This window comes from Odocoileus virginianus, chromosome 7 (genome assembly GCF_023699985.2).
Source record: "Odocoileus virginianus isolate 20LAN1187 ecotype Illinois chromosome 7, Ovbor_1.2, whole genome shotgun sequence".
In the NCBI taxonomy this organism is placed as follows: domain Eukaryota; kingdom Metazoa; phylum Chordata; class Mammalia; order Artiodactyla; family Cervidae; genus Odocoileus; species Odocoileus virginianus.
The window spans coordinates 46,536,610-46,563,630 of NC_069680.1; the positions used below are offsets into that span (position 1 = coordinate 46,536,610).

The 27,021-nt window shown below is 38.2% G+C and overlaps 1 protein-coding gene across 8 annotated transcripts in view; it reads right to left on the bottom strand.

Moving 5' to 3' along the window:
* Positions 1-27,021, bottom strand: part of CPEB3 (cytoplasmic polyadenylation element binding protein 3) — a 199,480-nt gene that overhangs the window by 76,473 nt on the left and 95,986 nt on the right. For 6 of the 8 annotated variants that reach the window (XM_070470647.1, XM_070470648.1, XM_020869966.2 and 3 more), the window contains exons 5-6: positions 13,173-13,196; positions 885-1,052 (exon numbers count right to left, since the gene is read on the bottom strand). In XM_070470647.1, coding sequence (XP_070326748.1) covers positions 885-1,052; positions 13,173-13,196 — 192 coding nt within the window. The remainder of the gene's footprint in view (positions 1-884; positions 1,053-13,172; positions 13,197-27,021) is intronic. The other 2 variants (XM_020869971.2, XM_020869972.2) reach the window with 1 other exon arrangement.

The window sequence follows — 27,021 nt, forward strand, 5'->3', positions numbered from 1 at the left end:
AAAAGAATAGTTTAGAGAAAAATGAGCCTTCAGCTGTATACAACTTCAAAGCAGTAAACCTAAAGTAAAACCATTTCTCTCATGAAAAAAAGAAAATCATGATAAATTAAGAGAAATATTATAGCTTGAATAACACTGGCAAAACAATTTTGTTTTAACAATGTTTTTATAGCAGATCCAAAGCCTACTAGAACTAGAGTTGTTTTCTTCCCTTGAGTGAACTCTGTCACAGTTCTATTTCATTCTTCTATTCAACAAATATTTACTGACAACCTACTATGTGTTGACCAGCTTTAGGCACTAGTGAAACTGACTTTTGGATTGCTAGTATCTCAAACATATTATTAAGAAATATTCTAATTAGCCTCAATTCTTTCAAAGGCAAGAGGGGTTATTTCATTAACAGGTATCTACATTAAAATATGAAATGGTATGATATGATAGATAGGAACAAAGTTCTGGAATCAGATGGATTTTGATTCCAACTGCACCACTAGTTACATAACTGTTTCCCTCTGATCCTTAGTTTCCTCATCTACAAAATGGAGTTGGCAGGAGATGACTTAGAGGAGAGCTGTGGAGTTTAAATGAGATAATATAAAGCACTTCACACAATGGGCTTATTGGAAGAGTTTCGTAAATATTAGCTCTCACTATCATTTAAAAATGTGACCCAAAATTAGTAACAAGGAAATGAGAAGCTGTTTGGAGACTGCCATGTCAGACCAGAGATGCACAATCTCTTTCTTTTCCATCTATTGGGCATCCTCATCTCCTGACACTAAGACATGAAAGTCCTAAAGCGGTCTTCGAGAGGAAAGGTAGGGTCAGATCACACAAGTAACAACCCTGGACTTTATTAAGCCATAGTGAGTGCATGGTACCTTCATCGATATCAGGAGGAAGGCCTCCAACAAACACCTTTCTAGAGTAGCGCTCTACTCGCTCCCCATTCTGACAGCGAGTGGGAGAACTTAAGCCAGATGACAAAGACTGATCGCCGTGACTGTCGTCCAGGAAGGCATCTTCAAAGGGAAAGAGAGAAGATCGACCTGAAACAAATGCAGGAGTTTCTATGGTTAAAAGTGGTTTCCTAGACGACACATGTTTTTTTTAGGAGCCGAAGCACAGAGTGAAGCATTCCAAAAAATACATTCTAAACTGTGATTTTTTTAAAAAGTATTTATTTGGCTGTGCTGGGCATGCAGGTTCTTTGATCTTTAGTTGTGGCATGTGGAATCTAGTTCCCTAACCAGGGATTGAACCCAGGCCCCCTGCATTGCGAGGACAGAGTCTTAGCCACTGGAACACCAGGGAAGCCCCATAAGCTGTGATTTTTTTCAATAGAATAAGCAACTGCAGATTACCATGTCTAGACAAATTTATAGCATCAATTTTTTTTAATAAACGACTTTTTTATTTTGTATTGAAGTATGGCCGCTTAACAATGTAGTGATAGTTTCGGATTAACAACAAAGGGATTCAGTCATACATATACGTGTATCCATTCTCGCCCACAACCCCCCTCCCATCTAGGCTGCTACGTAACATTGACCAGAGTTCCATGTATAGCATCATTTTTTGTGTTAAGGTATGTACAGCACAGAAGTGACTAGATTGATACTAAATAAGAAGCACAAAAAACCGCAGCTGTTTTTTGCTGCTAAAAAATATTACTACATTTTACTCATACAGCCCCTATCTCTGCTGCTAAGAGTATTCAGCAATTATTTTTCCTTTCCCCAGGCATTTCTTAAAGGGAAGAATAAAATAAATCTTTATTCACAGATTTTGATGGCTCTTTATGGTAACCTCAGAGGTTCAGTTCTAAAGACTGGCCCTGATAGGTGGGGGAATATTAAACTGATGACAGAAGCTGAAAATTTCTCTGAGAACAAGACTAAAAATGATCAACTTGTCCCTGCCATTCCAAGCTACTCCCATTTGGAAATGAACGTCTATAGTAATAAAAGGTGGGGCAAGTGAATGAAAACATATAAATTAAGATGTGGCTATATAGATGTAGATGTGGTTGTGACTAATCTAAGCCATATTTTATATCACTCAAAAAAAATGATTTCCATTGTTAACTCTATAGTCTGAGAAGCAAAGGCCCTGACCCTCTCCACATGACTATAAGGAAGATGCCAGAAATTAAAGTTTGTTAAGAAACACAACATAACAGTGTCATGTGGCATTACAAAATAAAATTTAAGTTTAAAAAATATTTTTTTTTCCTGTTTGAGTCAGTGAGTTCCTGGTAAAACTTTCCAAAAATGAATTATCTTGAACTTTCTAACTTCTGAAAAAGAGAAAAACTCCCCTCTAAAATAAATTCATACACTATTCAAAAAAAGGACACTATCTTTCTCATTTACTCTCCACTCTATATTTCCCTGAGACCTAGGTTCTGCGTCACTATAGCCAACTCTCTAAAACAGAATATAAATAGCCTTAGAAAAATACTGAACATTTATTTCTTTTATAAAAAAAAGTTACTAATATAACTCTGTTTATTTTTATGAACAACCCAGGTGGTATAAGAAAGGCACTGTTTTGATGTTGAGAGTTAATAAATAAAAGGACCAAAGAATTTTTTGTTCCACTCTTCTCAGCTTAGCTACAAAGAAACAGAACAAAATTTGTCACTTCATGTCACCTAGCTTTTTCAGCCTGGCAGGGGCAAACAACAAGACAGTAAATTCTCATCCCCTGATGTCTTTTGTTCAGTGGGAGTAAATGAACTAGATCTGCAACAACTATAGGCAAAACAAGCTTCCCAAAGACATCCAGTGATGTTCGCCCATGGCCGCTGGGTTTGCTTTTCATGTCGTCCACACTCAGTGAACTATGTCCCTACTGTGACAAGCATACATCCAAACCAGCATTTCCCACCTTTGTTCCTATCACCAACTCCTACACTCAATAATAGTAACATGAGATGCTCAGAAGACAAAAGCTGGTGGGGGAGAGGTTGGGAGAACTAAATAATATTGGCAAGTACTACACACGTTATGCCCTTTCCAGAGATTCACAAGCCATATTAGAATACAAAGATTGGGGAAAGTTCTGTAGTAAAATAACTTAATCTAGTATTACCTGAATTTAAGATAAAGGAAATCTTAACATACTATGTAACTCAGTGGAAAACACTTGTAGAATTGTTTATCCACATTTGGAGAATACCAAACAAATAAGAGCTATTTGGTAGTCCCTGCCCAAGAAATCAAGTCTGGGGAGAGAGAAAGGCAAGCACATAAATTATCAAATACGTGCATGCATACATGCTTAGTCACATCTGATTCCTTGGGACCCCATGGACAAAGGAGTCTACCAGGCTCGCTGTCCATGGGATTTCCCAGGTAAAAATACTGGAGGGAGTTGCCATTTCCTCCTCCAGGAGATCTTCCTGACCCAAGGATCAAACCCAAGTTTCCTGCACTGGCAGGCCGATTCTTTACCACTGAGCCACCTGGGAAGCCCAATTATCAAATAGAGATGGAAATACTAAGAAAAGACTTTACCAAATGACACAAGGGCACAATTTACTGCTCTATGGAAAATGGTAGGGGCAGGGGTTTCAGAGAGCTTCAAAAATGATTTCAGAGGAGGGCAATTTTGAGCAGAATCTTGTGAAGTCATAGTTTCAAACATGAAGAATAAGAATCCATAGAGAAAGAACTTTCAAAATAGCTCTTATCCTTCCCGCCAACCCTGCTTCTCTAGCATTCCCTACAATCTCAATGAAAATAACTATTATTCACATTCAATTGAATCATGAAATCTAGGAGTCAATCCTGACATCACTTTCTTTCATATTCCACATCTAATCATCTCTCACTAAGTCCTACCAACTCATGCTACAAAATAATTCTTCATTCAGTTCTCTCTACCTTCAGTCCTAACACCCTGGTCCATACTACTATCATCTCTCCCCTGAACTAACAGCCTCAAGAGTCTATACAATAACTTGTTCAGGCTGCTAATTCCTACCTTATACTCCACAATGCTTTCTCTACAAAACAGCCAAAGTCACCATTTTCAAATATTAATCTGAACATGACCACACTCTTTGCCACATCCTTAAAACCCCTCGCCCCTAATTTGGGGATAAAGTATAAAAAGGTCTCTGTAAACTGTAAGGCCTCTGCATAACCCTCCTACATAAAGACTTGCTGCCTCTCCCTCTGGTTCACTAACCTCCAATGACACAGGCCTCCTCAGGTATTTCTGTTATTCCTCCCTGCCTCAGGCCTTAAGGAAAAGGTGCTCCCCCACCCAAAACAAACACCCTCCTCTCAACTCCCCAGTTTTCTAATTAAGTCCTATTGATTCTTCAGGTCTAGGCTAAAAAGTCAGTGAAACTCAATTGGAACTTTCCTGACCTTTTAGATTAGATTAGATGCCCTTTCCCATCCATTCACAGCACTTTTTCCTAACATTTTTCCCCCTAGTTACCATTATGCTATCATATGGGTTTTTACTTGGTATCTCGTTCCCCAACCCCATGAAACTGTAAGCTCTGTTAGGACAAAGGACCAATTTAATCTTGTTCACCACCATATTTTCACATCCTAATAAGGGCACACAAAATAGGTATTCAGTAAGTGTTAACAGTGAGGCAGCAGACAAAAAAGGAAAATACCATGTGCAAATAAATAAACGTTGGAACACAATAAATGGGTCTGAGGACAGCAAGGATCCTTCTAGGATCCTGTTCCCAGAAGACTGAGACCTCTTCTCTTGCTTCTGATTGTTCAAGTATTACATATTACACTCTATACTGTAAAAGCAAATTTCCACATTTTCCAAATTTGCTATTTCATTCTAATACTAGCTTTTTTAAAAAAAAACAAAAAAAACGTACTCACTCCCTAGAGATTGATACCCCCATCTAATCCATCTTCCATCCTGTCACAACCTGATCATGTTCTTCCCTCTACCCCAAATCCAACAACAGCTACCATCACCTCCATTAACAATGTGCACCCAGGGAGAGGACGGATGGGGTGCAGTTCTGAAGAAATCTGTGACTTATCCACCTGGGAGATGAGGAAGTCTTGAACCAGAGCAGATAGGAGAAGCAGCAGATGGTCAAGATATTCTGGAACAAAGAGAAGTTTCTTTCTGTGTAGCCAACATAACCATAGTTTCCCCAGGGTATTTTGGCAAAAATAAATAAATTTTAAAAAGCAAGAGTTAACTGCAAACATTTGACCTGTTTTAAAAATTGGTTGTGGGTACTTAAGAAACTTTCCAAGGTTTTGAAAGTAAATTTCTGTCTTAGCATGTAGAATATCAAAGACTTTAGTAAAGAATTTGCCCCTGGAAATGAAACTGCTAAGAATTCACACATATATGATGTTTCTCTAACTGTAGGTAAGACCTAAGAATAAACTCAGTCCCCGGATCTACTTAATCTGAATCAAAGAGGTCAAACTTGAAAATCTGCACTTTAAACAAATTTCCCTAGTAACCCCTATGCTCCAATTTAAGAATCACTGAAAAGCAGATGATATGTCTGTAGCAAACAGCCACAAAGAGAGACATTGTGTGAAGTGTATGGAGCCTTGGGAAACATGCAAATTCAATCAAGTTAAGAAAAGTATCTTCAGGAATGGAATATAAAATCTGTAATCTAGTCCACCTTACTGTAATGTGACTGCCTCAAGTCCTGTCAGAACAAAAAGTCAGTCTGCAGGAAGCATTTAAAAGACAGAAGGGTAGGTTAAGAATCCACTGCATTTCCCAGTGCAAACAGAAAGGAGAAGGATTTTATCACACTGCTGGGATGACTGTGGGACAGAATGGCTCATCGATCTTTCCAGATCCTGAAAACAATTTATTTCCCTGTGCTCCGATTATAAGTTCCTGAAGGGCTGTTCTATTAGTTAATTAATTATTATGAAAAGGTGACTTGAACTACTAGATAAATAACCAGCCATTCAAGTTTTATTTCTGACATCCATCTCCATGATAAGTTGGAACACTAGCATTCTAGTCTGTCCAGGCATTCATCTGGTTGGCATAAATCATTCCCTACGACAAACAGTCCCTGCAAAGACTGGTATAATTTTAGTTCCTGGACACGTGCTACTAGAAACAAACTTAAGAGGCTGTACCCAAATTGTGTCCCACGAGAGGTCCCGCTTCACTAACACTAGTAGCTCTCTGACATGTTTCTTTTCTTTAATAAAAGCATTTCCCAAGAGCAAAACGTTTTAAGTAAGTCACATTACTTACTAAAACTTATATTCTTACGTACCTAGCATATAAATCTGCTTTAGAATCTCATACTTTCACATAAAATATTCATATTCAGTAAGTCAGCAAAAGCAGGAGAAGTACTTCTTACTTGTTGCACTTTGGCCATTAGGCTCTCTCTTCCACCAATGGTCTGGTTTTCTGATATCTATTTTCAGTTAAGAAGCAGAATGGCAGCCCACTGGCCATGCTGCGCTGCCAAAACTGCTCAGACCTCCCCTCTGAACTCCCACATCTCTGCTGTCAATCCAGCAGCTCCAGGGTACTCTTCACCCAATATTCCCACTCCAAACCTGATCCTTTTCCTCTTAGTTATGGAAAGAACTCAGAAATGAATTACTCTGGGGATGTTTTAGTAAATGGCTCGTGAGGCATGTCTCCCTTAGGCAGGGGGAAAAAAAGCTGCCTATAAGTCAAGACAGTCAAGTTTCAGGCTAGGCTTTACTCTGTGACCCTGGAAAAAACATTTCACTTATCTGAGTTTTGTTTACTTAATGAGAGATTTGAACTAGATGAAAGGTTTTCACATCTCTGAGAGTAGCAGCATTCCTTCGATTACACAAAAATCTTACATAAAACCCTAATACTAGAATACAAATAGATAAAAATACATCTTATTTGGTATTACTATGTGGTTATCTCTTAAGCATCACAACCTTAATATATTTATAAATGAACTCAACCTCTACCTGAAGTCTATTTTTGCTCAGTCTTATTTCGATATGTGGCACCACACTTCACTCAAGTGGTCAAGCTAGAACCTGAACACCATTTTTGAGTCTTCCTTCTTATTTGCTCTCCACATTCAATTCCTCAGTCTAATGCCATTAGAGAGGGTTGAGTCTGTCCCCAGAACACACCTTCCAATTGTTCACTTCTTTCCAACTCCATTGACAATACCCTATCTTAAAACACCATCATCTTTGGCCTAGACTATTACCATCATTTTGAACTAGACAACCCACTACTCCTCTCACTCCACGCCAAACAAAAGCCAGAGTGCTCTTTTAAAAACATAAATCTGATCACTTGCCCCTGCTTTAAAACATTCATAGATTTCCTCCTGTATCGGGATCAAATTCAAAATCCTTACCAGGAGCTAAAGCCCAGTGAGATCAGATTTCCTTTCTTCCCCCAACCTCATGATAATATACCCCCTTCTCTCCTACCAAGTTCAACCATTCTGGGCTCCATTTATTGATACTTCCTCAAAAACACAAAGTCCTTTATTGCTTCAAGCTCCTTTCCCCTTTGCCACTACTCTTTTTTAATACTTTATTATATAATTCATCCTTTTAACCCATTAGCAGTCACTCCCCATTTTCCTGGAACCCTCTCAGCCCTAGGCAATCACTAGTCTATTTTCTGTCTCAACAGATTTGCTTATTCTGGACATTTCATAAAAGGGAACCATCCAATATGTGGTCTTTTGTAATTGCCTTCTTTCACTTAGTATAATGTTTTCAAGGTTTATCAATGCTGTAAACATTTATCAGTACTACACTTCAAGCCTCTTAAAACTTGTATTTTGATGTCTGGAATTTCCTTTAAAATATTCTAAAGGAAAAAAGGAAGGGGAATGTAATAAACAAGATAGGCAAAAATGTTGATAAATCATTGAAGCTAAGTGATGAATGCATAGTTCATTAAACAATTCTATTTTTGTGAATGTGGAAATTTCCAAAATAAAACATTTATTTAAAGATAAATAAATCCTTCCAGACTTTCCATCTTGTCTTTCCATCCTTAGGGTTTCAGTTTAAACAAGATCCCTTCAGAGCAAACCATCCTCCCTTAAAGGATCCACCCATTTTTCCTTCCTAGTACTTAACAAAACTTTTGAGTATAAAAAATTTGTTTGAATATAAAAATGTAGTATCTCTCTCTCCTCCACTAGAGTGAACACTCAGAAGAGAGACAGCTAGGGTCTAGCACACCATCTGACCCACAGTGGGCACACAAACATTTAATGAAATTAGGGTAGACAGCCCAGAACCCCTCCTTCATAATCAATGTAGGCTCCTTCCAGACCAACTTCTTTGCAAAAGTGAAAAAATAGTGATCTTATTCCACTCACCATCTCCTATGCTCATATTTCCCTATTACTATAAGCAGTAATACTTCAGATACCATAGCTATGAACAGTCAGATATTTCTTCAGCTGTCCATGTTTCACTCTGAAACCATCCATTCCTCTTTAGACAAAAAAGCTCGCAGAACCTGATTTGAATTAGCAGGATATCATGTTTGTACCATGGTCTCACTGATACAGCTGATCTCTCCTCCCTTGGGCAGGCTTTTGGCAGAAAGACAACACCAAATTCACACACAAGTTTGTTTTATTGGATTCTTAGAACTTTTGTTATTGATTAAATCATCCATTAATTTCAATAGATTTTTATGGTTAAGTATACACAGAACTACATTTTACAATAGTAACACCAATCCACAGTAAATCCAATAGTAAAGTAACTCAAATCATTCTTTCCATTTGCTCATTCACATTACTTAAAAAAATCTTTCATATTTTCCTCGTTGCTCTTTAACTAAGAAATTCTGTTAAACATCAAGAGCACTGGCATAGCCAACATCTCTGCATATGGACAAAAGTCTCCCAGAGACCATAAAAACTCATATGAGATGAAAACACAGCATATATTTTAATCAAGTGTGCTGTAAAATGTGTAGGCAAATATCACATATAACACCAGCTATTAGGCTAGTTTCTAACAGGGGCTGCAGCTGTATGGGAAAACACATATAAAAGCTTGTGAAAGTCAGAACACTATAGAAGAAAAATGTTAAGATTCTTTGCTGCCATTCTGATTCCACAAGGGAAATCAACACTTGTCTACTGGAACACATCTCTAAAATAAAAGTGGGAATCAATGGGAAATACAATTGAATATTTAAATTCTTTATAAACAACTGGGGCTTGCCTGATGGCTCAGACAGTAAAGAATCCACTTGCAATGCAAGAGATCTGGGTTAGATCCCTGGGTGGGGAAGATCACCAGGAGAAGGAAATGGATACCCACTCTGGTATTCTTGCCTAGAGCATTCCATGGACACAGGATCCTGGAGGGTTATAGTCCATGCGGTACAATCAATATTCATTTTCAAATCCTATTCTTTCATACCTAATTGTTCTTTCCAACTGCTACTGCTTTAACTGTACTACTGGAGGCACTTGATTTGCCAAAGTCTACCCTCCAATACCTGATGCCCCATCCAAGCTGTCAACCAATGTCCAAATTCTCTCCTGTCTTCATTACTTGTATCATGAAACCCTGTTCCTAAAGCCTGACAGTATCTGTGTCAAAAACCATTCATCAGGGGAGCACAGATCATCTCACTGCCAAGTTCTCCTCTCCAGCTGGCCCCCACTGCATACACTCACAGACACATGCTCCAAGCATCTGGCCATGCCAGTCTCACCTCAGAGCTTTCTTTTAAGTTGAATCAGATACCTGGAGTGCTTCACTTCCTATTCCTCTTCCATCATCCAAAGAGTTCTTGAAATTCTACCTGTTCCAGGAAGCCTTTCCAGGTTTAATCAGAAAAGACGGAAAGTTTCACTGGCCTAAATCTTGCTGACAGATCTCGAAACTGTCACAGATAATTCCCTCTGCCCTCTATTCCTAAAATGTTTACCAACATGTATGTAAAACATAGAATATAAGTTACAGCCAACACACAACAGCAAGTTCACTTTTTATGCTTTTAGGGGAAAGCCTAAATTTTGTTTACAGGAAAGAAATCAAGCATTAATACAATCCTTGATCATACAAATAAACAAGTGTGAGGAAATCAGCCAGATCATCAAATTTATACCATGGAATGTTGGTCCAGATGAGTGTATTTCAGAAAATGAGAGTAAATATGAGTATACCTGCCCCATCCTGTATGACTACGTTACCGCATTTTTAAAAGATGACATTTCTTCTTTTTCAGTTTTGGGAACAGAAGACCAAATAAAAGCATGGAACGAAAAATCACTGGCTGTTCTTTTCTCATTACAGAAAGTCAACACTCAAGTATTTCACTGCTCTCTCATGCTCTTTCTCTGTCACGCATGTGTGTGTGTGTATGCGCAGACACACACACACATTTCTGCCATTATCTTCTTCATTTACAACTATCAAACTGCAGACTTATACAGAGCAGTAACCAAGTCATTCTAGGCAGAGTTTAGCTTAGCACTTGATGGAAAGATATCATGGCTTCTGAAAACGATTAAGTCAAACCTTACAAATAAAACTGGGGAAGGTAACACGGAACTTGGAAGAGTAATTATTTTCTCAGGAGTTTAGAAACTATAGGTGATCTTATATTCCTGATGCCTAGCATATAATATACTATGATTTTTAAGTATATAATAATAAAAAATACAAAGTCAAAGTCTGGTCTGCATAAACATGGGGTCTGACTTCAAAACAATCCTCACCAATAAGCATTCAGTAAGTGCTAACTATATGTAGGTCACAGTGTAAGGCACATAAGACAACTGTCCTCAAAGAACTTATCTCCCGTTGAAGAATGAGGGCACACAGAAAAGGCAGAAGGAAAGTAAGGCAACAGAAGCAGAGGAAAACACGGCCTGTAAGGCCACCAGGCAAGGCTTCCTGGACGGGGTAAGGCTTGAGTCAGGCTTGAACGCATGAACTAAAGATAGGTTTTAGTTAAGTAAATGAGAGGAAGGGTGGACAGTACTTGGCAATGGCTAGACAGTGAGAAGGCAATGGCACCCCACTCCAGTACTCTTGCCCGGAAAATCCCATGGACGGAGGAGCCTGGTAGGCTGCAGTCCATGGGATCACTAAGAGTCGGACACGGCTAAGAGACTTCACTTTCACTTTTCACTTTCATGCACTGGAGAAGGAAATGGGAACCCACTCCAGTGTTCTTGCCTGGAGAATCTCAGGGACAGGGGAGCCTGGTGGGCTGCCATCTATGGGGTCGCACAGAGTCGGACACGACTAAGAGACTTCACTTTCACTTTTCACTTTCATGCACTGGAGAAGGAAATGGGAACCCACTCCAGTGTTCTTGCCTGGAGAATCTCAGGGACGGGGGAGCCTGGTGGGCTGCCGTCTATGGGGTCGCACAGAGTCGGACATGACTGAAGTGACTTAGCAGCAGCAGACAGTGGGAAAGCACAAGGGTTGGTCAAGGGGAAGGTGAGGCAGGAAAAATGGGAGATGATGAGGCTGGTGAAACAAGAAGTCAGATGACAGAGCTTCTGAATGGAGAAAGAGGGTAAGAAGGACAAAATGGTGTTTCAGAAAGATGAAACGACACAATGGAAAGGGACGGGGAAGGCCTGAGAAACTAGAGGAAATATACTGACAAGATCTGGGGACTGATCAGTGCCTAAGATGAGAACAGTCCCTGTTATCTACCCCTGAGATGCTGTCCTTCTCTATTCCTTCCCTGAGAGCAATCAATTTCCTAGCACCAAGAAAAAAGATATGTTACATAATAATTATAGTAATATTATTTTCTACACTTGAAATTTTAAAATTACAAGAGGAAAAAATATTAAATGACCTTGTCATAATTAAAAAATAGCCAATTATACAAATGTTTTTCTTCACCATCATATGAAAACAAAACTGACCATGTGATTCCACCATGACAATGTTTCAATGGTAACTCAAATACATATGAAGTCCTGCTGATATTCACCTATTCAACAAATATTTACTGTGGAATAAATATTACCAATTTAATTATTATTATCTTCTCTTCAGGACTCATCTACAGAGTCAGAGACAGCTTGATGAATGATAAACATCACCCAACAAGCAGCCAAAAGACAAAGGTTCCGGTCTTGGCTCTGACTTTAACTTGAGATCACAAAGCAAATTACTTCATCTCTCCCAGCTTTTGCAAATGAGCACCAAAGCAACCAGCATTTGTGGAATGCTTTTAGTTTAGTTTATATGGATAAGTTTTCCTCTTCCATTTTTTATACTATAATTCACTAACTTAACATTCTTTAAAAAAAATTTTAGTTCCTGATCCGGGATTGAACCCAGGGCCCCAGCAATAGAAGCCAGAGTCCTAACCACTAAACCACCAGGGATACCTAACTAATTAACATTCTTGAAGTTGGACAAGGTTGATTTTATTACTTCATAACTTATAGATGAGGATACCAAATGTTAGTGATTCCAAACCTAAGTCTTTGACCCTGAATTTCATACCTTTCTACTATATTAGGCTTACCCTACCTACTTTGTAATATTATTTAACCAATTACAGATATGGAAATGCTTTAGAAAGATTACAGCAATACACAAATGAAAGCAATATTACTTTGCTTGGGTGTGGACAGGGAGAATGCAAGTTTTATGGAGCTTAGAGCCTATATAAGTAGAGGACCTCTCTTTAAGAAAAGAACAGAAAGATAAGGCAGAAAACTTGGAGGGGATCCCATGAAAGTGAGGGTACCTGAAACTCAGGCTTCACTTAGCTTCAAGGTAAATCTGTCTCTGGATATAACACAGAAAAAACTCACCAGTCAACCTACTAAGATCGAGAACTGCCCTCTAAAGCCTAACTTCTAAGTACTATGAAAAGAACACAGTGAGGACAGAACAAGAACAAAATACATATGCTTGGCCTTTATTCCCTTAAGATCATTCCCAATAAACCATATAACACAAACTTCCAGTTAAAAATAGTCTTTGCTATGTCTTTATCGGTATTAAAAGAACAAATTACCAACTAACATTGAAAAATAATTATAACAAAAGAGATAAGAGAATTATTTCACTAAAATAATGAAGCTAAAACATCATACCACACCATAATTATTGTTTTACCCACACGAGTATAAACACACACACACTCATATTTACTCACAATTTGGCAAGCAAAAGATCTCATTAAAAAAATTTTACCTCGTCTTCGCCCATAGCTCCTGGCTGCATGTAAACACAGAAGAAAACCATGGGTATTTGTATCAAAATGCTGAATTTAGAAATAAAAAAATATTCACACAAACCTTTTCTAAGTATTCTCGGAATTAATCTGGAGATACTGTTCAACTTGACTACAGACATATTATATTAAAAAAAAAAAAAAAAACCTTTATGAAGCACAAGTTAAATCACAATCTTAAAGAGAAATCCAACTGGATGTGGCAGCCACTGGAAAAGATATAATGGATGCTTAAGTTTAACACATCTTATAAGGATTTATATTGTGGCCAATTATCTATATCAGATATAGATAAATAGAGTTCTGTGAAATTATTTTCTGACTTCTAAATCTTCATTCGTACTATGTCCTACCACCAGACATCACTTTGAAGAAAAAAACATTCATCCTAAATAAGTAAAAATCATGGTGTATGGTGGTCATTCTAAATTTCTTCACACACACATAGACACACACACACAAACACTTCACAGTTTGCCCTGAAAACTGCATAAAAATTTTACACAATTAGCTGTTGCTTTATAGAATGTGTTACTGTAAGCTTCCTCTAAGCCTCCTCATTTACTTTCCATACAGTATTACAAGTGGAGGAAACAGTATTTTTTCATCTAGAAAATGGAAAAAGCAGAAAGGAGACAATGGGTACATCCCATGCTGAAGAATAGAGCACTTTAAAGATGGTCTTCCCCTCTTCAAAACTCAAGGCCCACAAAGTACATTGTTACAATGTTTAACAGAGCTAAACTGTCGTCATACATATACTACTAGGAGATCCTGTCATCTAAAATGACTTTCAAAGTGGAAAGTTTTTCAAATTTGAAATCCCTCATTCAGTAAAACTTAAATGAGAACTCTATTTAATCTATTTTTTAAAGGCATGAAACGTTACCATATTAACTTTAAACCAAAAATAACCAAGGATAATTTGGCATTACACTTGTAGCATAAGGCAGAACTAAAGAAAACTACTTCTCTCCTAAGAAAAGAATTCAGACTTTTCAGCTAGAAAGTTGAAATACCAGTTGCTAACCTCATCTTCTTCCAGTTCCCATTTTTCTTCAGACACTGTACTCACCCTCATCAACACACTTTTGGCCTCTTCACTTTCCCATGACACAAATATTAAAAAGGGTTAGCCAGATTAAAAGGATTATTCAAACTCTACATACTCCCTAACTCTGTATCACTTTAACTTTCAATGAAAAATACCTCTTCTGAATTTACATAGAGTTTACTGTTTACATCACTTATAAGCAGAATGCATTCTAATGAAGATTTTTAGGAACATTTATACTTTTCCTTATTTGGAACCTGGAATTCACCTTCCCACAGACTGTGTAGTAAATGGCAGCTTCCTAGCTTGGTTCTTCCCAAAGCCTACTTCACTTATAATAAATAACATGGGTAAATTAACACTAATAGACAAAACTTAAAAAAGAGAGAGGAAAATAAGTTTTGACATCCTACCACTTATTTCTTTGTCCTTTCTCCCATCCCCAGTGATGTCAGGCTGCCCAACACTCCTCACTATAAAACCTCTATTTAGAGAGGAAATAAAACATTTTGTTTTTCAAAATTACTCATTTCTCTCCCAAACAATACCTTCCCATTCTTTCATTCTATCTGATTTCTGTCCAGATACTCAACGAAAAAGAATTTGATTATGATACTAAGGTACAAATGACTCATCAGACTTTAACATCCCTGAAAGATAAATGAAAATGCTGTTCACTTAAGTCTTTAACTGCGAAACATTCAGGTACTAGAGAACACAAAGTGAATAAAACCAGACAGTCAAGGGGGAGGGGAAGAGCATCCTGAATTGGGAACGAGGAAGAGTTGCAAAAAACATACTTGTGAGTTTTTTATTTTTGTTTTGCCTTGAAAGAGGTTTTATTTATCTTCACATTGAAACTGCAAAATAGATTAGTATTTCACAAATACTTGGGAGCTTTAAACAAAGTTTCTTTAAATGGTTCATGATTTTTACAGGTTCTTCTCTTTTTCCATTTCTAATCAAAGACAGTAAATTAGTTTATATCAGTCTGGAGACTCTGATAATATGGAGGCAAAGATGGCACATGGAATTAGTTCAGTTCAGTTGCTCAGTCATGTCTGACTCTTTGTGACCCCATGGACTGCAGCACACCAGGCCTCCCTGTCCATGGCCAACTCCCAGAATTTACTCAAACTCATGTCCATTGAGATGGTGATGCCATCCAACCATCTCATCCTCTGTCGGCCCCTTCTCCTCCCACCTTCAATCTTTCCCAGCATCAGGGTCTTTGCAAATGAGTCAGTTCTTTGCATCAGATGGCCAAAGTATTGGAGTTTCAGCTTCAGCATCAGTCCTTCCAGTGAATATTCAGGACTGATTTCCTTTAGGATGGACTGGTTGGATCAAGCAATTTAAAGCAGTGATCTGAGATGCTTCAATTTGCTTTAATCATGCACTGTGGAATAATTACTCGCTACCTTGGTCCCAATTTCAATAGTTTACCTATGATATCTGTGGTAATTTTTATTATAACTGCTAAAACTTAATGAGTTTTTACTGTGTGTGTGAAATAACTCAAAATGCTTAACATATTTTAATATCATTTAATATAGTCCACAACTTTATGACTTAAGTATTCTTTTGCTCTCTTCTTACTGATGAGGAAAATGGGACACAAAATTAAGTATCTTGCCTAAAATCACACAGCTAGGAAGTGGTGGACTTGGAATATGAATTAAGCACTCTGGCTCCAGAGTCCACACTTTCAACCACCTCACTATACTGTTAAATTCCTAGAGGAAGTTCGCTATCTTATGTTTCTTTTAATACTCTCTAATGCACCAGGCAGAACGCTCTGTATCAAGTTAGTATTCAGCAAATATGGCTTGTTAGCTATATGTGCAATCAAAGGAGGGAGTAATGCACGTCATGATGGCCTTCTGAATGTAGGCCACCTGTGTTGGTGATTAAAATTTGCTCATAAGGGCTATTTGCAAATAGACTAATTAGAGTCAAACTCTTCCCTAAGGGAGAGGTAATGAAAAGAACACCAAGGAGAGAAATTTGGGAGCACAGCAGCAGTGCTTCCCCTGAGAACAAATATAGCTTTTAAACAAGAAAGAGTATTAAATACATAAACCTAACATGAGCCAGCACAAAATGATCCCACATAGAAATAAAGGAAGTAATGTGACTGTTCAGTATTCTATGTTAGTAATGTAGTCTATGAAAGTGTAAATTTATACCAGATATGACAAGATATGATACATTTTTGAAGTTCTATCTACTTCCTCCAGAAACTTTAATTCTTTATTAGCAATCATCACCATTATAGATAAAATTCTTCTACTGTTCATTATGTATTAAACAACTTTAGACCTCATTAAAAAAAGAAGCTACATTCAGTTTCTAGAAGTCAAGGTAGTGGTTACCTTTGGCTAGGGGTATTAACTGGAAGGAGGTAGGGTTCTGGGGTATTGATCTAGGTATGGGTTAATTTGTGTTAAGTTTGTGACAATACATCAGGCTACGTATATATTTATGGTCTGTGCATTGTTTGGTATATAATTACACTTCAATAAAAAAAAATAGTACAAACATTTTAGACCAATTCCCCGGGATAAAAGATTAATGTAGAAAGTCCAAAATGTTAAATTTTTGTAGTCTTCAAAGCATAAACCTGAATAATCCAAAACTGAATAAAACGTATTTTGCAATCCATCACAATAAATATAAAAGGGTGCATGTACTATGGGATATGGGATATGCCAGTTACTTTAAAAATAAATTTACACAATCAATGACTAGTACGTTGTGAATGGCACGCTCATGTTACTAGCACGGTGCTCTGTTAGGCACAGGAGGCACTGCTATAAAATGGACCGTCTGTTACTCCTCGAGACTTGGGCCGCACTAGGTTTTATACAGCTGCCCTCACACACGTGATTCTCTAAGGACAACCTGTGATCTGATTTTAAAATCTAAACTAAATCTTCATCTACATGGATTCATCCAAAGTTGCTGAAGTTTCTGTAGCAAAGTAACATCATACACAGATTCAACTATAGAGGTTCAAAAACACTTGTGCATGCCATGAGGGGGGTTCTATCTTCTTTCTTTTGTGGATCAAAGTAGCACGCACCCATTTCAGGAAATTAAGCAGAGTCCCTGAGATGCTATACTTAGGAAAACAAGATACAAAGATCTTAACACAACATTTTACTAACTGTCTTGGAAATATCTGTCAAAACTGCTGACCACAGGGACAAGCTGTTAATTCCTTTACTTGCAATAAAATCAGTTTCTAAGAACACCTTGTAAACTTAATTTTTGAATGTCATTTCAATATTCAAACTTAAATTCTATTAGAACATCTAATGGTCCCTCCCTTTCGGCTTCCATCTAAGTACTAGCTATGCAAAAAAAAAAATCTACCTAAGATGGGTTAGGATCTTAAAGTTAGTATAAAAATATGCCCCTTTTCCTAGTTAAGACTGTAAATTCCCAAAGACCAGGAGTGATGGAGTTTGTCCCACGAATGCACTGCCTCTATCTTTGTCTTTATACTGGCAGGTGAGAGTTTTAGCTCAATAACTTTCAAATCTGGCAATTTATAACTGAAAAGATCAATTTATTCACAAACTTAGCAGCTAAAATGATGCCTGAAGGGATGGGATACATTTTCATCTGCTACATTCCCATAAAGTATTTGCATGTTTCAAAATCCCTTCTTCCTCCCCTTTTCTCTTTAACTCCTACCCATTTTTCTCAGAAAAATCTTTTCAAAAAATAACACTAATAACTGGCAAGTATAATACTAGTGTTGCTTACATACTTCATAAACAAAAAGAAATATCATATAACAACCTAATAATTTACTGTGATCCAGGCACTATATGCTAAATGCTTATGTTCTAATTCCCAAAGCAACTACCATAATGTGTATTTCCAGAGGGGCAAACTGAGGTCCAAAGAGAATGACTGGTCCAAGTTATTCAGCTACATAAACATCAGGGCTGGGATGGAATTCAGGTTCACACTGGCTCTAAAGCATTTATTCTTTTTCTCTTTTAAGTTGAGGTATTATTTATATTCAATAAAACTCCTCCACTTTAAGTTTACAGTTTGATCCATTTTGGTAATCATATACAGCCATGTAACTTGTACCATCATAATTAAGATACAGAACAATTTATCTCCCTAAAACATTTCCTGTGCCCTTTGGCTGTTATCTTATCCCCTGAACCACGGGCCCTGGCAACCATTAATCTACTTTCTTAGTTTTGTCTGCTCTTTATACAACTGCATATAAACGGAAATCAATGTGTTTGACTTCTTTTACTTAGCATAATGTTTTTGAGATTTATATGTTATCACATATGTTTTGTTTCTCTTTATTTCTGAGTAGTATTCCATAGTATGGAAATAGCACAACTGATCCATTTACAAGTTGTTAGGAACTGAAAACCATTCACCCTAAAATTTAAGGGTTGAAGCCCTAACCAGCAATGTGACTATATTTGAAGACAGGGTCTTGAGAGAGAGAATTAAAGTTGAATAAGGTCATAAAGGTAAGGTCCTAATCCACAAGCACTGCTGTCCTTTTAAGAAGAGGAGGTACGAGGCGCACCCATGCACAGAGTTAAGGCCATGTGAGGTCTCAGCAAGAAGGCAGCCATCTGCTAGCCAAGGAGAAAGGCCTCAGGAAAAACCACCCTACCAACACCTTGGTTTTGGACCTGCAGTCTCCAGAACTGCAAGAAAACAACTTTCTTTTATTTAAGCCACCCAGTCTATGATATTTGTTATAGGATCCCTAGTAAAGTAATACATCAGTCAATGGACATTTGCAAAGCTTTTATTCCTAACCACCAAGATCAAACAGCCAGTATTTCAAACCTGTACAGGCCTTGAAAATACACAAAAATTCCCTTTAGGATTTCCACAAATTTCTCATCCTCCAAGAGTTTGCTCTTGATATTACGTTGCCGTTTAGTCGCTAGGTCTTGTCCAACTCTTTTGCGACTCCATGGATTGTAGCCCTCCAGCTCCTCTCATAATCCAAGGTGAATAAAAAGAAACATCTCACTCAAGTTTTCACTAATATGGTAGTGCTATTACTACATAATATTCTGTCTCATTGCTTACAAAATGTTATAGGAAACTTATAGATATTTAATCAACCTTCCAAACAAAAGAGGAATTACTTCTATAACCAACACAAAGATATTCTCCCCAGTTCTGCTAGAATAACTTCATCAAGGTATTCTTGATGGGCTTCCCTAGTGACTCAATGGTAAAGAATCCATATGCCAATGCAGTAGACACAGGTTCGATCCCTGATCCAGGAAGATCCCACATGCCCAGGAGCAGCTAAGCCCATGTGCCACAACTACCAAGCCTGTGTTCTGGAGGCTGTGCTCCGCAACAAGAGAATTCACCCCAATGAGAAGCCCCCACACTGCGGCTAGATAGTAGCCCCCGCTCAGCCACAACGAGAGAAAGCCTGAGCAGCAACGAAGACTCAACACAGCCAAAAATAAAATTAACGTGAAAGAAAAAGAGCTAAGGTTAAAAAAAAACCATGAGGCTCACTTCAGTCTCTTGAGTCATTTTTCCCCCAAGTTTTTATTCTAAGTATTAGCAGAATCCTCTCTCCTCCAACAAATGTACCCTAACAAATACATTTGTTCCCTGAACATAGTTGTTCAGGGTGAAGCAATATGGGGATTCAGAGCCCCACCTCTTAGCTATTCCTCTCCACAGTGGTCCTTAAAGGATCTCCTCAGGTGCAGGGGTTCCAGAGAACATAACTGAAAACTGAAGACTTATGCTCCATGGTAGGACAATTCTTTCTGGTTAGAAAGTTCTTTCTTATACTTGCCTCACTACTATACTTAACCATAGACACCAGCCCCTTATTTGAGGATCATTAGTTCATCTCCTTTTAGTTTTCTTTTCTACAATGAAGTTATAGTTAGCTATTCCTCATAAGAAACAGTTTTCCATACCCCACATCACCCTTAACATTCTCCTTCAGATAAACCTAATTCTCCAGTAAGACAATACTTGTCTGTCCAGGCTTCTCAGGAGAACAAAACACCAAAGCCCTTCACCCTCTGACCTCTGATCACCTTGCAGATCCTCATTCCCACCATTCCACACATCAGACTCATCTATTCCAGTCACACCAATTCAACTATTCTTCTGATAGTATCATTATAATATAATCACTTATCTAGTTAACATAAGGATCTGGATACCCACATCTTAACATCTGTTCTTCTCTACTTCCTAGGGAACTCCTAACTCCCCTTTCCATTTCTATCCACTATTATTTTTCCTATCTTATCAAAAATGGTAAATTCAAGGCTGCATCCTGCAGTGTCCATGCACACCTTGTATTAAATTCTAAACTACATTTACCATATAGGTTACTAATTAAACCTCTCAATAAGTGACATGCTATCAAAGTAATCACGTCAGAACTTCCAGGTCCATGTCTTAAACTTCTCACTGAAACAGAGAAAGATCGTTTAAAATTTGATCATCTGACAAGATTTCTGTGGAAACAAATCTAGGGGAAGAATCTCTGCATGTCACTGCTGTCACTGGTTATAGAGCGTGGACATGCACATGAGCTGGCATCAGCTGACACCCCTGCACCCTCACACCTATGGCCTAAGAGCTTTCCATGGGAGTAACTATTACCAACTTCCTTTTAATTTCACTAGCACATTGCTAAATGGCACACCAACTGCCCTCCCCCAAAGCTGGAAAATCAAGCAAAGTTCTGAGGATCCTAATCACATACCAGAGTATTTTATATTTTACACAGACCAGTCTGTCAAAGTCAGGCCTGAAAATGCCTACGGTATGCACCCAAATATCTGGCATACGTTGCCAATAAAGCATCTTCACTATGCCAAAATCTCATGAGGCCCCTTTTACTCACTCAACTTTTAGATTGTTCAGGATAGCCAACACTTGCCAACTCTACACGTCTGAATCCCCAGATAGCATAGGAAATTTATACAGAGGAAGGAGAGGGTGGACGAAAACAGCTGCTGCTGTGCCCAGGCCCCTTACTTGGCCTCTTTGGCTCCTCCCTACCAACAAGGCTCCTCTCAAGTGGGCAGGAGAGTTCCTTCATGGCAGAAAGTTATGGAAAAGAACAGACCTGAGAATGTGGGAAGAACTCTGGCACCACAGAGAAAAGCTCATTCCCCTCCCTGGTGCCACCTTTGGTTCCATTTTGATTGTAGAGCCAAGATTAAGAATTACTGCTAACCCAAAAGGAAAAAAGGGGGGTAAATGGGTAGAAGAGGGAAGATAAGAGACTAACATCTGTTAGGTGTGTATTTCTTTCCAGGTTTGGTAACCGAGCATTGCACACTTAACCTTATTGTTAGTAAAGAAGGGATTAACATGTCCATTTAAAATAAAAAAACACAGGTAACTTTCCCAAGGAAATAAGTAAGTGATGGGTCCAGAATTTAAGCCCAGATCTGCCTGGTCCTTCCAAACTGCATTATTTCCACTACATTTGTCTGGAAAAACAAGACAACAGTAACAACAACTTCAGTCATATAACAAAGGTATGTGCGTGCATGGAGACTAACAAAGAAGAGAAGGCAAAGTTTCGGGTAATAAATTTTCCCTCCAGATCATCTGCATACTAAGTCTTCATTCAAGTTTCAGACTCAGTCTACATATACCAGAGGCTTAAGTGACAATGTATTAAAATTCTTGCCACTAACAAGAGAGGCTATGTTCTGAAAGTAAAAGTGATCGTTTTCAGAAAAGCACTAATTCTCTACCATCAATAAAGCATTATTTAGTTCATTGCTACTAAAGGAAATCTGAGTGATCTTTCTGGAAAAACCCAAAAGGACAGAAGTCATTGCTCTTTTTGGATTAAAGGGCTGGTTGGCAGAACAATCTGTGTGTCTAAGCCATCGATGGCTATTTGCTGGCTGCATGACATCAGCAAGTTTCAGAAAATGAAGACACTGCCATGTTTAAAACAAGGATGCAATAAAGAGATGAATGACCACAATTCTCTGTTTTCTATCAACAGGCCCCAACAGCAGAAGGAAACAAATCAGAGGGCATTCCTAAAACGTGCTGAAATCTAGAAAATCCTTTGAAGTCTACAGTTTTATCTTAAAACCTGCAGTCAGTTGCACAGACTGCTCTATCACAGAGCCATATTTTGCTTGGATGGGAGAATAATTCTGGAGTGAAGCATGAAATTTTGACTATGTCTTGCAAACCATATAAAGCATTTCAAAGGCAGAGAGAGGTCTGTGAAAGCACTCTATGAACTGTTAATTACTAGATCCATACATGTTAGTACCATCTTCCAAAAGGAACAGTCATAACAAATCTTTTTTAAAAAATATTTTCTTTTTTTAAGCAATGTTTTTATTTATTTATTTTTGGCTATGTAGGGTCTTCATTGTGCATGTTTTCTCTAGTTGTGGTATGCAAGCTTCTCACTGCAGTGGTTTCTCCTGTGGCAGTGCACGTGGGCTTCAGTAGTTGCGGCGCACAGGCTTAGCTGCCCTGAGGTATGTGGAATCTTCCTGGACCAGAGATTGAACCCCTGTTCCCTGCATTGGCAGGCAATTCTTAACCACTGGACCACCAGGCAAGTCCATGTTAAAGCAAATCTTTAGGAAGAAATTAAGGCGGACTAGATATTCTCTGAGGCTGTTATACTGCTCTTTTCACAGTCTGCGATATCATGACTGCAGCTATGAAATTAAACGGTGTTTGCTCCTTGGAAAAAAAGCTAAGACAAACTTAGGCAGCATATTGAGAAGCAGAGATATTACTTTACCTGCAAAGGTCCGTCTAGTTATGGTTTTTCCAGTAGTCATGTATGGATGTGAGAGTTGGGACACAAAGAAAGCTGAGCACCGAATAATTGATGCCTTTCAATTGTGCTGTTAGAGAAGACTCGTGAGAGTCCCGTGGACTGCAAGGAGATCAAATCAGTCAATCTTAAAGGATATCAATCCTGAATTTTCATTGGGAAGACTGATGCTGCCTGATGCAAAGAGCTGACTCATTAGAAAAGACCCTGATGCCAGGAAAGACTGAAGGCAGGAGAAGGGGATGACAGAGGACAAGATGGTTGGATGGCATTACCAACTCAACGGACATGAGTTTGAGCAAGCTCTGGGAGATGGTGAAGGACAAGGAAGTCTGGCATGCTGCAGTCCATGGGGCCACAAAAAGTCAGACACAACTGAGCGACTGAACAACTGATATATCATTTCCTCTCTTCCAGTCTCCCAGACTGAGTACCTACTCCACGGACTGGGTACTGCGCTGGAAGCCAACAAACAGCTATGAATAGAAGCCAGTCTCTGCCCTCTTGAGAGAATACATATTAAAGGGAAACACCAACATTAAATAGTTCACTGCAAGGGTGACGAATGTTATAAAAGAGAAGTCCAGGTCCTATTCCTGACAAAAGTGCAGGAAGCAGACAGGGAAATCCACAGGGAAAGCAGGTAAATTTTCAGTTTCCTGAATCTTTATTATTCGTTTAGAGCACCCAAATCCTGATACTCAAGACATATTTACACACAGAGAGAACTTCTTCCAAAACCCAGCAAAGTAAGTCAAGAGTATTTCGGACTTCACTTCTTTACAATATTTAGTGCCAGGCCATGCAGACCAGGTATATCACTCTGTTTTGGGAAAAGAGGACTTATTGAGCATTCAGGGCATAAATGAAGTAATAAGTAATATTATTCACACACTGAATTTGTGTGTTTGTGTTAAACTAGTATGAAAATAATACAACCACTTTTAACAATGAATTATTTAAAGCAAAGTTTATCATCTTCAACCTGAAAGCAGAAGGTTCTGGCTCCATCATGTCACCCTAGCCAATTCATAGTCTTTTTTTTTTTTTTAATTGGGAGGATAATTGCTTTACAATATCACATTGGCTTCTACCATACAACAACATGAATGAGCCATAAGTGTACATATGTCCCTTCTGAAACTTGTTGTTTGAGAAGGGACATATGTGTATCCCTTATGCCTCATAAATAAATACATGCTCAACAAATCCTCTCTTGAACCTCTCCCCCACCCTCCACCCCATCCCACCCCTTGGGCAACCGGGTGAGCCCCCTGTGCCTAAACAGTAGCTTCCTACAAGGAGAGGATGGGACAAATTGAGAAAGCAGTAGCATTGACATACAACCCCACAGTCTCAAACTCAGCTTCCCCATTTGTTAAATGAGCAGCTCAAAATAAAACAACAATGTCCTTAGATCCCTACCATGTTCATGTGCAGCATCTATGCAAAACAGTCTGAATTTTGAATGCTTAAAAGATATAGATCATTACATGTCCTTCTGATTATTATTCTGCTTTTTAAATTAGTCATCATTTATAATATATTCATTCCACAATTATATACTAATTTTACTTCTAAATCTGTTCAGATAGAAACAGGGACCTGGTCTTTTAAAAGTTCAAAATACTCAAAGACAATATCTTTAAATCTGAGAATCTCAAAATAATTCCTTCACTATCTTATTACTCTGCTTAAAAAAAAAAACAAAACAAAAAAACCACTACTTAGATCCACTCATAGTGAGCAGAAATACAATGTACTCTTCAAATTTTGGAAAATTCCATCTGAAATTCTAGCAAACCTGGCTTTATTCCCACTTTAGCATCAAAGCATCACGTGTTCCGCTCCCTCTCTGCCACTTCCTCTCAGCTGAGCTGCTCCCCAAGGAGATCACTCCCAACAGAGAACAAAAGGGAGGGGGAAGGAGTCTGCCCAGCAAAAAGTTCATACCAAAACCCTTTTACATTGCCCTTTTTGATTCAACAAATGTGCTGGCAGCCCTCAGATCAAGTAGAAATAGAGGCAGAGTCTTCAAAAATGTTTTCAAGGCATTAGTAACAAGGACAAAGTGGAAGGCAACATAATCTTAACCTCCAGGTTTCTTGGTGCGTCAGCTGTGTAATATGTTAGCTATAAATGACCTCAGAGTTTCTCAAGTAGATCAATGTTTTGTTTTTTTTTTTAATATATTAATTTAGGTCTTCAAACATCCAAAGTTTTATTATGGGACGCCTCAATTTATCAGTGTTTTCAAAAGTTTGATAAGGAAGAGTGATGGCAATGATTTCTCCCTGTCAGAAGGAAAGTGACACTTCAAATTTCTTATTCACCTCTTAAAACCTGGAACAGACTCTAGTCATGAGGTGAGAAATATCAAACAATAAATGGCATGAAAATTTTTAATTTAGATAAAACTGAACCTATGTTACATTACAGAGCTATTGTCTTAAAAAAAAAAAAAAAAGCCCTCTATTCTAAATAAGACTATGCCCTCTACTTTCCAAACGTAGCAATATTAATATCTTATTTGTACATGTGCCTAACGTCATTTAAATCTCACAAAAACAATGAGGTACTCAGAATATCATAACTGTCTTCTTGTTGGTTTAACTAAAAAGATACTTAGGAGATTCATAGACTTGCCAACCAGAAGTCATACCTATCATATGACTTCTCTGAGATCTAAGCCCTCAGTTTTGTTCTCTGAAAAAAGGGGGATGATATTACTTCAAAATATTCTTAAAGCTGCTCTATTTTCTCTCACCATAGATCACTTTCTAGAATGTTAAATTATTCTAGTTTTTAAAATTCAGCCTATTTTGAGTCATTCATGTTGCTGAATGAATCAATAATTTGTTCCTCTTTATTGCTAAATAAAACTCTACTGTGTGAATATACCACAATTTGTTTATCCATTCTCCAGTTGAAGGACATATGCATTACTTTTAGTTTTGGCTGTTAAGAATAATCCTGCTTTAAACATTCACATCCACGCCCTTGTGTGGACATCAGTCAATTCTAAGATAGAACTGCTGCATCCTATAGTAGGTGTGTTATGTTTAACTTTTTAAGAAACTGCCAAACTGCTGTCTGAAATAGCTCTCCCATTTTACATTCCAAATATCACTGTATAGCACCTTTGAAAGTGCCAAATGTCATGAAAGATATAGCAACTCTAAGCCCCAAGGAAGGTGCATGTTTTGGTCAGGGGACAGAGGCAGGTAGCATTTCATGTACCTGCTTCACACAAAAAGAGATGTAGTACACCCAAGAACAGACACTCTAGCCTATGAGTGACTTGTAGGCATGCTGCCTTAAATTCCATTAGGAAAACATCTAAGTACAACCAATATAAGATATGTTTTGGAAGTCTAACATGCAAAGAAAAGAAAATCCTAAAAGGCAGCCATAAAGCTGATGCAAGCAATCACAACAGCAGTTCACCAGAGCATTATCTACAAGGCGGCTACACTAAACTTTAAAAGATTTATATACAGCCACTCTAGTGATCACTATCTCCATCTCACAGGTGAAGAAACCAGAGGCAGAGAAGGTAAGAATGTGGCCCCAAAGTCACATAGCTTATAGAAGGTGGGACCAGATCTGATTCTAGACAATGCTTTTCTTGACTATGCTAATTTATTGCTCCATCTCCATGTTTCACAAGCCTCCTAGCCTGCTTGGAAGGTACCTCCCTGAAGCTGAGTGATACTGTCCCTTAAGCCATACTATGGAGAAGGAAGGGGCAACTCATTCCAGTATTCTGGCCTGGAGAATCCCATGGACAGGGGAACCTGGCAGGCTACAGTCCATGGGGTCTTAAGAGTCAGACATGACCGACTGACTAAACCACCACCAAGCCATACTATCTCCCATTTCTAATGTATTCATCTGGCATCTTCTGGTATTTCACTGTTTTTCCAAGCTG